Source organism: Pholis gunnellus, assembly GCF_910591455.1.
Source record: "Pholis gunnellus genome assembly, chromosome: 2".
NCBI classification, from domain to species: Eukaryota; Metazoa; Chordata; class Actinopteri; order Perciformes; family Pholidae; genus Pholis; species Pholis gunnellus.
The window spans coordinates 25,093,238-25,106,370 of NC_136536.1; the positions used below are offsets into that span (position 1 = coordinate 25,093,238).

General features: G+C 43.4%; 1 protein-coding gene across 1 annotated transcript in view; it reads right to left on the reverse strand.

Annotated features, from left to right (window-relative positions):
• Positions 1-6,358: 6,358 nt before the first annotated feature.
• Positions 6,359-13,133, reverse strand: part of gata5 (GATA binding protein 5) — a 7,660-nt gene continuing 885 nt past the window's right edge. Inside the window, exons 2-7 of the mRNA XM_079172333.1 lie at positions 12,656-13,133; positions 10,635-10,804; positions 9,268-9,396; positions 8,956-9,040; positions 8,612-8,739; positions 6,359-7,580 (exon numbers count right to left, since the gene is read on the reverse strand). The exon at positions 12,656-13,133 is cut by the window's right edge and continues 145 nt beyond it. Of these exons, the coding sequence (XP_079028459.1) occupies positions 7,461-7,580; positions 8,612-8,739; positions 8,956-9,040; positions 9,268-9,396; positions 10,635-10,804; positions 12,656-13,133 (1,110 nt within the window). The 3' untranslated portion in view covers positions 6,359-7,460. The remainder of the gene's footprint in view (positions 7,581-8,611; positions 8,740-8,955; positions 9,041-9,267; positions 9,397-10,634; positions 10,805-12,655) is intronic.

The window sequence follows — 13,133 nt, forward strand, 5'->3', positions numbered from 1 at the left end:
CCTGGAAAGTTACCAAGGCAGCAACTATTTTGTCTTTGTTGAAATGACCTTGGGGTAAACAGTAGACATACAGTGATCTCGCTACAAAGTAATCCACCACTACGCTTGCTTGTATTTTAACTGGGGCCACCCTGCGTTGGCACCTTCACTGGGTCAAAAGACTAAAAGATGTGTTGTGAAAGTCTCCCTGAACACTGCCTAAGCCATACTTTTTGCATCTCGGCATCCGTGAACAGCCGCGTACTTGTAACGGTTGCAAGGGGCACACTTGTGGTTTCATTACAATTGAGAGTCCGTATTGGTCTGGCATTTCACGCATGTACATTTCCAGATCCACACGCCATTCCAGTTGGTGGGGGTAACACACCATAACGTTGTTTGCCAGGAGTTTGCCATTTGACAATTTGGGAATTTTATAAATGTGGGTAAACCTCTCTTCAGAACGAGCATCCACTTTGTTATGAAACGAGTGTGAAATGAAACTGGAGCATAAGCAGTCGGTGCGCTTCATATGCGCTCAGTCAGCATGGTCTGTAATATTGGGCAGAAATGTTGCGAACATTCAAGGATTCAATGTTAATTTATTGTCATTATTCAACACAAGGATGCACAACGAAATACAGTTGTAGCACATTTGCAACACAACAAACACACACAAAACGAAACAGAAACCATTCTCTGGGCAGATAATATGGCCGACATCTTCACAAACATTGTCCATCAAATCTGACTGTGTTTGAGCATCAAGCATCATGATGTGAACACAGAGTCCCCCTCCTCTCGTCCCAACGAAGTCCTGAGTCATCAAGCACAGCTTGATCCGGGGTGAATGATGGAGTCAGGTGTCTGTGAAGATGTGGGCTCAACAGTCATCGACCTCCTGCTGCTTTACATCCATGGGTGGGCGACGGCATTTACGCTGCGAGGACCAAAGCTGACCCTCGTGGACATACGGATGTGGAAAGTATGAATAGGCCTTTAATGACGTAATCAGAGAACGTGTTCACATGCAATCTAGATACCGGGTTACTGTAAATCAGAGCATGTTCACTTGTAATTATTTTGAATATGAATATGTGGTGCTACACGAAATGATCTCTCCTTTCATCGACCTGCTCCGCTGTTACCTTCCCCTGTCTGAAGTCTTTGTAATTGGGCTACTTTAGTGAATGAAAAACGCAGCGCTGCACATTGCTGGCGTGAGCCCGGCTGGGTTAGTGAGAGGTTAATGTGTGGGAGGGACGGGTGAGGAATGAGGAATGAGGAGCATGCTGAGGAACAATGCTCATCTCACCTCAGAGAGGAGCAGAACAATGGTGACAAATCAGACACCTCCACTGACCCCAAAGCAGAGGTCAGAAAGAAGTACAGGACATGATGGCAGGCCGGTGCTGCAGACCAGCACTTCAACAAAAGATAATTCAATTAAATGATTTCCTCAATATAATTCCATTCATCCAACATTATTGTTTCTAATACAGCAAATTTTGGAACATGTGATTTACTGTAAAGAGGTGCTATAATTAGCATTTTATTCTAATGAACAACATCTCAGGTGAAATGTAACGTGAAATGTAACGTCAGCCATAAATCTGTGTGTGTGAGTGTGTGTGTGTGTGTGTGTGTGTGTTTTACTCCTCTCCACCTCCTGCCAGGTAAGATGAACTTTGGTTTATGGAGCCCTTGTTGTATTACACCTTTTGCCCTGCTTGTTCTGTGGACTTCAGACCGCTGAGGACGTGTCCCCCTTAATGTAACCTCATGTTAGTTACGATAAGAAAAATAATAGTTGAGTGGAGAGGAACTCTTATTCAAAATGTCAAAATAAAATTGATGAAGTGGGTTTGAAATAGTTTAATTCACTTTAATTCCACTTCCAAAGTAAGCCGAACCCCGTACTTCAGTAACAACACTTCTGTCGGGATTTTAACCCAAAGGATCTTTTTCTAAAGCTAACTAAATAGGTTTGTTGCTCTAAACCTAGCTGAGTTGTTTCCTGTGAAAAAAGGAAATTGATTTTGAATGTAACAAGCGGAAATTGACACGTGTTGGTGTACATTCGTAGGAAAAAGCAGGTAAAATGAGAAGTGACTTTTCATGAGACGTCATGCGGATACGTTGCAAAATGCTCGGTATGTAACTAAAACATATGCGCGATCTTCACTTTGAGTTACTGAGCAGCAGAATGTTTCCAACAGTATGCCGATCTATTTATAATGTGTAGTTTACAGGATCTTCGAACTCTACTGCAGGATTATTGCAGTTTTAAGAGCTCTGGATTTAAGTGGCAGGCCTCTTCAGCCTCCGTTTGTGCTTTATCTCTGCTGTCCCGAGGAAACCAAGGGCTGAAGCCCAGAGACACCAAAACACAGGCGCTGATTAGAGCCGTATGAACATCCCACGAGAACGATCAGCAAACACACAGTATATCTACGTGCAACACACACATACACACACACACACACACAGAGTGAAGAATGGGACCTCGGGGCGAATCACTGAGCAGACAGCTGGCGGAAGTTTTGATTTAATGGCTGAAAATGAGTTGAATAAATGTGTGTGCTACACTCACTCTTAGTCTCTCTCTCTCACACACACACACACACACACACACACACACACACACACACACACACACACACACACAAAAGGCAGTAAGCCAACAAGGACCCACAGTATAGAAGAGAATATCCTGTTTGTTTGCAGGCAGTAATTGAATGGAACAGTCGAGGAGCACAGTCCTGGGAACGACCGTCTGCGGCTGTAGACAAAGAAGAAGGAAAAAAAAGCCATTTCTCACTATCGGTGGCTCGTGTTATTGCTGGACCGTGGCCCTTTCCCGCATGTCAGTCCAGGAATTGAGTTGTAACACCGCACACACACACTCACACACACCCTTAGATGTCGCATAGTCCATCCAGGAAGACTGAATGCTGCCGAGAACATGAAGGAAGGGGAAATGTAAGGCCCTCAGAGCTGAATCTCTCTCTCTCTCTGTCTTGCACATATGCACACAAGAAAAGCAAATCCTCTCTCCTAAAGTGTGGGTCAGGGTACACGGGGAGGTCTGACACACCAAACTCAAAAGTTGTTACAGAGACGCGGCCTTGACACCGGTCTGACCGCAGCCTTGATGCTTCCAGGTCTAAATCAAATCCAAGGCTTCTTTGTCACCACCGGCTGTTGGTTGAAATGAATGTATTAGCCCTGTTCACCCAACAATTGTAAAGTTACGTGTAAAGCAGTAAAAACAGAGGCGGTCAAAGGGAAACGGTATACATTCCCGGCCGTGTATTTATTCCTTATTGCATGGCTCTTGTCGGGACATGTACAAAAACAACTGAAGAAATTGGCCAACATGAGTGCAGCATGTAGATAGCACACTGCAAATACAAACATGTTGCCTTGCAGAAACGCGCTGCGAGCAGCTCACATGACAGTGACAGCGGAAACTGTTTCCAGGGGACACTAAACAGGGATGCACCACGGCTTGTAATTAACGTGACAATTCAAGTAACCCGATGAAATACACACAATTGATTGTGGCTAACAATCACGTTATGTTAGCTATATAGTTCCTTTCAGAAGGTGTAATAGGGGACAAGCAAGTTAAACTACTGGGGAAGTTCACCTGGTCATTTTTGAAAACCGTATTTGCAATAAGTTATCTTTGATATTTGTATAGTTAAAAACAGGGATCGGTACTTTTTCCTTCACTTGTTGAATCCACCTGAAGGACTGAGGAAGTTTTGATATGAGTCATGGAAAGATGGAAATTGGACCCCGAATATATATTCAGGAAGAAATGCAGTTGGAAAGTTTATTTTGTGAAACCTGTTTGTAGGTTCTACTGCCAGAGGTATTGGTAAGAGAAACAAACCCAGAGCCAATAGCAGGGGCGCGTTTGATGTTGACACAGTACAGGAGGTCTCTGAGCAGCCCCACGCCTCATCCTCCAGTCACACTCTACACGTCTTATTGTGACACGGCAGTAATGAAGCCACTCAATTCAACAACAATTGAGTGTAAATGCGGCCGTAGGAATTGTTTGAGTGGAGGAGCTTTCTCTTTAGCACGTAGCCCCCACTGATAGAAACGAGCTAGGGCTGGTAGCTCACTGTGTGTGTGTGTGTGTGTGTGTGTGTGTGTGTGTGTGTGTGTGTGTGTGTGTGTGTGTTTAGGGATGGAATAGGGCTATTGATTTTGAGGTTACAACAGTTGAGGGTTTTTATTACATTGATGCTGTAGCTTGGTAAGAAGTTTGATTTACCTTTTTAGGAGCTGCTCAAATATCCGTCTTAGAGGTGAACTTCACATTTATAACAGAAAGCCTGCGGTACAAAGTATAATCGATGTGGAATCGGGTAACATTTAAACCCCACTATTTAGCATTCATAAGCAGTGTATAAACAGTAACAAATTGTTAAAATATATGATACTGTACTTGTAAGTTGAAATAAGTACATTTTTGTCAATGTTATTGGTCAACAACTGAAAGAAGAGATAATGAATGCTGAACAATGTCACATAACTCGGTTGTAATCATAGAAAAAATGTCTTCATAGGGAGCATGAAGTATACTTCATGCTCCCTATGAAGACATTTTTTCTCGATTATATATATTGACATGTGTATTATTACATGTGAGCAAACTCCGTCTGTTGATGAAGTCCATGAGACGTGGGTGACCGCTCCGGTAGAAGGCTAGTAAGTGAACCTTGAGTTGTTTTGTCAAAGTTTTTCTGAAGTCGAGTTTTGAACACATTTGAAATGTTTCTCATATATTCTCTGTTACTCTTAATCACTTGTTTAATTGATTAAACTACTTTATAGTGTGTTATAAACCATTTGTTACATTTGTACACTCCTTGTTTATTAAATCAAAGTGGTACCAATGTGGGACAAAGTCAAGGTATCTCAGGCTCGACTACATCAATTTTCACCATTCTTTCTTAAAATGTAGTCTTTTGAAAATATTTACCAAGAGAATAAAATAACTTGTAATCTGGGTTCCTTTAAATGAAATATTTACCACGTCACCATAAAGTGAATCAACGTCCTTGGCTTCACAGTAATAGAAATGTTATTTTTTAATATACCAGTGAATAATAGTATTTTTAGACATTTTATTTGACATCCACTTTACTCTTCTCCCTCCCAGACAAAAAAAAGAACGCCTGCATCTTCACGTGAGACTGCGTAGGCCTCTCCCAGCAACAGATAAGATGGCAACATCTATCTTGGCCAACAGTCATAAAGCAGGGCCGCGTCGGTGCTGCATCGGTGCCTGGATGTCGCCACAGCGGCAGTAAAGCAGCGCCCTTGTTGCTGACAGGCCTGTATTTTCCTCAACGGTGCATTCAATTCCAACCTGGACGCCATAAAGCAGATTTGGAACGCAACCTTTGGTCGACGCTGTCGGCTTAAGCAACCAGCAGGAGAACACACCCTTCTTGTACACACACACAAATATATGAAATCACACACACATATACCTGACTATGTGCATTGGAGTGTATGCTAATATAGATTTGCTAAATATACATGCAAATGCACCAACAACTTTGCAGAAATGCCCAATAGACGATGCCGTGCAGGGATGTGAATCACAAACATAAATACAATGGTTATGTGGGAAGATATGGATGTAGAATTCTACTGTGAATAGAGCACAGGATGTTTGATGAAAAAAAAACTAAATAATATTATCAACCAGTGTGATGCTGATCTTCAATGTAGGATAAGCAGCAAGCTGCCTACAACCATTCATTCAGTCATTGGTCTCTGCATGTTGCAATTGAGTGTGTGAGTTCAAATATTTAGCTAAAAGTAATCAACTAATGGTTGAAATAGATAGATATGTTTAAAGTAATGGATCATTGGTTGAAACATTTAGCAGAAAATTACGACTAAATGATGAAATAGTAACAGTAAGCTAAGATAATGTATAATGTTGGAAGGGTTCAAATATAATGTCAAAAAGTCATTTATGAAGTGATGGAAGGGTAATAAATATAATTTAATACCATTCTATTTAGTGTATATACTGTGCATTTTTTTAACTTTATTTTCTTAAATTGAATATGTCCTGCTCTATTATTTTATTGTATTTTATTATTGTATTGTATATATTGTGTATTTTCCATACTTAATATCTGTATTTTATTGTGTAACTTCGTCTGCTGCTGCCATAGACACATTTCCCCTTGGGGATGAATTTCATAACCCGTTCATGAGAACTCATTTGGATGGTGCTGTTGGGAACCACACAAAGAGCACACCATCTCAAGTACACTGAAGATATTCGGGAAATGTACTCGAAAACCAAACACATTTTCATAATTCAAATGAATATTATGTGAATCAGTTTATTAACCTGAACAGATTTCAAAGAGCATTGAAAAGAGAGGGAACAATAGAGAGTTATTTGCAACATTAGAACAATAAAAATCCCTTATTGACAAAATACAGACAATAAAATTAGATGATTATGTTTAGAATCATTCACACTCATTTTGTTGTGCTTTCAATAGCTTCAATGAAAAGCTGAGCCATTGCACTTTCATTCATGTCAAATATTAAAGCAGTAAAATGAAACAACATTCTGATATGTAGTCATGATGTCAGAATCGAGACGACTGCTTCTGATTGTCAAATGCATCATCAAATTGATGCAGTTTATATCTTGTAAAGTCACTCACACAACCTATGCGTCAACACACCAGCCATTCTGCAGCAGTGAGCAGCGGGGCTATATCTGGCTGCTGTTAGTGTCCACCATGACTTTTAACTGTCCTTATCGCAACATAAATAATGTGCCCATAAAAGTTAATCATCTGCACGTCTGCAATGAGACATGTTCAACAGCCATAAAAAAAAGGTATTTCTCTGTCCATTATCCGGGTTTTTTTCTGCTCTCATTATGTTCTTGAAAAGAGCACAGAAGGGTATCAGCAAACAGCAGCCACAACAACTACTCTACAGAGAACTCAATTCAGCTGTCAGCTATAAAAAAAGAGGTTATTGTATCCATGTTCTTTTTTACATTCCACTTGATTGTCTCTGCGTTGCTATAATTGGTGAGTTTCTCCAAAAAGTAGAGATTTGTTTTAGTAAAAGGTAGGTCTTGTTGTCCGCTGAGGAAACGTGGCTTGTTGGGTGTGAGTTCAGGAGAGCCAACGTCAGTTTTTTTTGTCCTAGTTCAGCTGTGTTCTTTGCCCTGGCTGAGCCGTTGAGTCGGCGGGCTGTGTACGCATCCTTTCGTAACGGCAGCCCCAGAGGTACCCTGTGTCCCGTTGCAGAGCCAGTGTGTCACAGTATATATAGTATGGCAAGTGGATTAGATCAAGACGTCCAACAGAGTGCCTGAACTCATGGAGCCAATCAGATAGTCACAGTTTTGTCCCACAGCTCCAGCGTGGAGAGTTGCAGGACGAAGAGCTGTGCGGCATCGGTAGGCCTCACGCTTGAGACAGAGCACACCAGGAGTTCTGTGGGGCCATGGAGCTCGGGGTAAAGGGATAATCCTCGTATTTAATGTCCACGTGTCCCGACCCTGTGCCGTCTAACTGAGACGTTGCCTACGGGGGAGGAAAGAGACATTTTAAGCAAAACATAATCAGTTAAATTCAGAAAAAAAAGACTTTACACATAAAAGTAAAATTGCTCATCATGAGGGGGGCTATTAGTCTGCAAAAACAGCTGTAGAATGTTTTCTGTGGCTTTGTAGGGAGCTTTTTCGAAAGGCTGATGACTTTAAGACGTCAACATTTCGCAGCAATATCAGTGAATTCTCTTGCAGGGGTTGAGAAAAGTAAAGGTGAAGTTTCTCAAAGAGTTCAACTTTGGTGAACTGATGAATGCACGCCATGGCATCGTATTTTGGCGCTCGGGCAGAAGTCACCTTTTTGCGTAGAATCTCGACGCAGAAGGTACGCGCCTCAACATTGTGAAGCGGTGGCGGTTAGATTTAAGCAGCAAAACTACTTGGTTAGGGTAAGAAAAAAAACATCATGGTTTGACTTAAAATAACTATCGTTACATAACTTAAGCTACGGACGTAACGTCGTGTGACTCAGTGACGTAGCAACACAGCGTCGTCGGTCCAAATAACTCAACTTGTGGTTTCAAACCGGACATGAACGCCGGTCCCCCAGAACACCGCTCCCACCCGCCCTGAGAGGACTTCCTCGGCCTTTATACTACATCAGTTGCGTTGAGTACACCGGGTGTATTCTTATAGAGTTACCAGGCTGGCCAATGACCATTTGCAAGTTGTCGTCGTCATCTTTTTTATTGTGTAGAAAAGTGAGTACAAAACCAGTGCAGACAAGTACATGAACACATATACAGCCCAAGAAATTATACAAAGTATAATGGAGACAAAAACAAAGGGGGCAAAAGCAAATTGAGGAGAATAACAAAGGTTTAGACTGATAAATGTAAGAGTTAGAAACAAATATCCAGCAGTATATAGATGGATGTGTGTGTGTGTGTGTGTGTGTGTGTGTGTGTGTGCGTGTGTGTGTCCATTTTATGTGTAATCCAGTTAACGGGTGAGGGAGGGGTGTCGATTGAGGTTAGGTTCCATTTGAGTGGAAAGGAGGTTTACCTGAGTAGCAGACGTGACCGTCTGCCCAGCGTACGGCGAGGGGGCCATGTTGGGTTCGCTCTTAATGGTCAAGGCGTGTTCTGAGACCGACAGGGAGGTTGGGGAGCTGGTGTCAGAGGCGGCGGATCCTGAAGACAAAACAGGACATTGTGAAATGAGTTGCTTTTCAGAACGACTTGTGCTTTGCTGATTCTTACTCTTCTGACCCCGAATTGTTTTTGAAAAACTTGAGATATTCCATTCTAAAATGAAAAGCAAATCAAACTGTGGGTTTAGATTCTGCCATCCGTCTCCCTCTTACACCACCCCACTCTCCCCCTTTCTCTTCATCAGTCGGCTCCTACCTGTGGACATTTTGTTCTTGGGCATCTTGGGTTTGCGCTTCCTGGTCTGAATGCTCTCTTTCTTCATGGCCAGAGGTCTGGGCACCTGCAGGGAGTATAGAGCAAACCCACATTAGCTGAGCGTACCTCCCTGTCCCCGATACGCCGCGGTGTCGTGGCAACCCACACGACCTCCCCTCCCACACACGATGCCCTTGGAGAGTTTTTTACGCTGCACAAGTAATCAACCACTCCCGACTGCAGCAGGAGTTGCATTGCAGGCCAGATAATGCAGCAGATATGAAGAAGTGGACCCCCCATGGTGCGACCTACCCCGTGCAGCTTCATGTAGAGGCCGCAGGCGTTACACACGGGTTCCCCCTCAGCGTTGCGTCTCCACAGCGTGGTGGTGCTGGTGTGGCAGTTGGTGCAGCAGAGGCCGGCCCGGCGAGACGTGATCTGCTGCAGGTTTAGAGGGAGAAACAGTCAAAAGTCAAAACAGTTTGACTTTTGTTTGGGTTGAAAATCAAATAATGCCAGTGCATTCAGAAATAGACTCCCAGCTCACATATTTGTACCCTTGAGGTGTAGTTTGAGAAGCTTGAGTTGAGCTGTTCCCTTAACTTTTAGAATGAATCGCAGGATGTCTGTGTGCGGTTTGGTACAACAATGATCCCTCCACATACTCATACAACATACACATACAAAAGTTCCAATAACTCCTCAGACAACCATAAATAATGTATTTTTTGTCTCGCCACTGCGGTGTGACTGTCAGTCAGCAGCAAGCGCGGAGCAAAAAGCACCGACGCGTTGCTTTTGGAGGGGCCCTCGTCTAAAAGCGGCTCCGTCCAAGGGCAAGGTCACTGCAGGGGCAAATAAAAACAGGGAAAGCAGCCCGGCGGAGGGGGAGATGTTGGGCAACTCACAGCTGCTCTAGAGAGGCGGGTTCCTGGGAAATGTACAGCTGTGAAGCCTTGACACACACCCTCACCACAAGACCACAAAATGGGAAATGACCTGCTCTGACCTAAAGAAGATTACATCTGTACAGCATTCTCTATTCACGTAATGATGTTGTTTTACTGTCTGACTAATTTGTGCTGGAATCATTTTGATATTTAGATCCACCACAATGTAAAGATTCCTAGTAATTATGACTAGTAGTGATTACTAGTCCTCCATTCAAAACTGTATTTAAATAAAAAACAGAGTAAAACGTAAAGTGCAGTAAAGAAGCATCTTAGAGTGAGGAGAGGAGCCGTGCTTGCTTGGGGGCTACTTGTGGTTGATAGTATCGTAAGGCTTCATTTCGTCCAGTATAAATAAGTATTTAAAAATCTCAATACATTATAAACACAATATGTGTAGAACACAGTTTTGTCATTATCACTGTATCAAATCTTTATTTATTACTATCTGTGAATGATTTTTATGTCTTTGTCACTTTGTAACTTCTAGATATTATTATTATCATTGTTATTATTATTATTATTATAGTTTTAAATTATAACAATATAATTCACTGATCAGATGTTTCGAATAAAATAATAATCTGTGAAGGAATGTGTAACTTAATCTGGCACATAAATGCACAACATAGAATATCACAAAATATAAATATACAAGCACTTCAGACTTGTAGAGCACATCTTTAAATGACACATCAGTCAGTCGCTCATTCCTCGCGCGCGTCTCACCAATCGCTTCTGCGGTTTGATGAGAGGCCGGTTGATGCCGTTCATTTTGTGGTAGAGGCCGCAGGCGTTGCACAGGTAGTGTCCGGTGCCGTCCCGGCGCCACAGCGGCGTGGATACGGAGCCGCAGTTGACGCACTCCCGGCCCTCGGTGGACATGTCGTCGATCAGGTCTGCACACAACAAGACATGAATAGAGAATTATATAATGGGTTGTTCAGAGAACATTTGAATTGTATTATTAATCCAGCAAATATTTATGTAGCATTTACTTAATCATTTATTTATTGCAAATATCCTGTGAGAGTTGTTTTTAAAACTCAGTTATGTTCAGCTGTATTGTTGGCGTCACCTCAGCCAGTGCAATCTGTGGATGATCAGCCTTAGACTACGGGGGCGTGGTGGGCATGGGGGGGGGGGGGGGGGGGGGGGGGTGTTACAGGCCAATGCATGATGAACAGGCAGCAGGAGGAATTTAGCCCCCCCCCCCCCTCTCTGTGATGAGAGAGATCAAACCCCCCCAGAAAGAATCAGAAAGAGAGACAGAATGTGCGCGAGGGGGGGGGGGGGCTACGTTATCAGCCTGTGGAATCCAGGGGTCCCCCCCACCCACCCATCCATCACAGCTCTGACACACGACGGACTCCTGGCATCAATTGCCCACATTCCCAATTCCTCAATTTAGAGGAGACCTCATGAGGAAGACCCCACAGGTCAGGGATGAAGGTCTTCCAATGATGTGATTTGGGATTTTGATATTCCTTGAGAAAAAAAATGGGAATACATCACAAAATAAATGCTGAGCCGGGGGTTCGAGGACAACCAGAAAAAAACAAGCAAAAAAAAACACTTGAAATAACCATTAACATGTTTAACTGCAGCGCTGTAAGCTGATGTTCAACGCACATGCACGCCTCTGTCTGCGCAGGAAGAGAGGTCATAATTGTATTCTAAATATACAGGAGCGCTTCGGTGTGAATTTCCTCCACAAATCAACGGAATTAGATCAAATCGTGACGTGTGAAAGCGTCTAAAGGCCAAAATCATCAAACACAAACTCGTAACGGGTCCTTCTGTATCGGCCTGTGTCGTCTGAACAAGGTGATAACTGCTCCGATTGTTGTGCCACTCTTTTTCTGTGTGTGTCTCTCTGTGTGTATTGAATTGTCATCACAATGCTGGACTGTTGCCGCGGGAATTAATTAACATGTTTAATTGATTGTTTTGTTTTTTAAACCCTCTCTTCCAGGAAGAATGCAAAGAATACGTATTGTCTAAATGTAATACAGGGTTGTTTAGGGAAATTTGATTGAATCACGCCCCCCCCCCCCCCCCCCCCCCCTGTGACACAGCCATCACTGTTAGAAGCCTCTCTATCACCTCTCCGCTATAATAAATAACATGGCGTTTACGATCCCTGATAAACGAACGCACCAACCGCTGGCACGACCGACTGTCGAGATAAAGGGAACAAAGTTACGTCATAACCATGTATAACAATTACATGCTCATATTAATGTCCAGAAATGTGATTTCGTTGTTAATTTGCTGATATATTTTGGACGAAAATGAAACGAAAATAACTGATTGGAAAATATGAACGAATACATTCGTTATCGGTGTATTTGGAGGAGAAGGCCCATTAGGGTTATATGAATTTTCATAGGAATATTAATGATCCAAGTGTGATTTTACACTTTTTAAATTAGTGGAAATTAAAATGAGGGTACAGATTAAATACCAAAAATACCGTTCACATTAAAGATCTTAAGATTTTAGATTTAGACAAATTCCATTGTTTAATATTATTAATAATATTTTGGTCAGGGCCGGAATGTTAAATATTCTTAATTCCTAATTATAACTATATAAAATATATAATATTTTATAATTTCCTCCCACAGTTGTTTTACTGGTATGTGTTTCTTTCTTTACCAGGTTCATACATTTCAGGGTTGACTTCAAGAATCAAAACTCACTTCATGACCAAGACGTCTACACTAGTTTCGGGGCCCCGTGCTTACCCAGACTGGACCTTCTCCCGGACAGTCCTACGTGCCGTCCCTGCAGACTAATCACTCCGCTCTCGAAGGGCCCCGGCGTCCAGGAGGACGTCGCCATCTCCGGGCTCATGTACGCGTAGGGGCTGGAGTAGGATCCCGCGACCGAGCGCACCAGGGCGCCCCCGTACTGGTCCGCCCGAGCGCCGTTGCCGAGGACCAGCGGGCTCTGGTAGGTCGCGTCCCGGCCGGTGTTGCTGCTGACGGGCGAGCTGTGCGAGTACGAGAAGCCGTGCGGAGGGTGAGGGCTGCCGGGCGCGAAGGAGGAGCCGTCCGCGCCGGTCTGGGGCCAGCCGTGGTGCCCGCCGAGGCCGTGGGACTGGTGGGTCGAGTCGCAGGTCTGCAGGTAAGGCAGCGTGGGCAGCATGGAGGGGACTCTGGTGGTGGGGACATAGACCGGAGAGCTGGCCGACGGGTGGATGTAATTCCCGGTGTCGTGCGC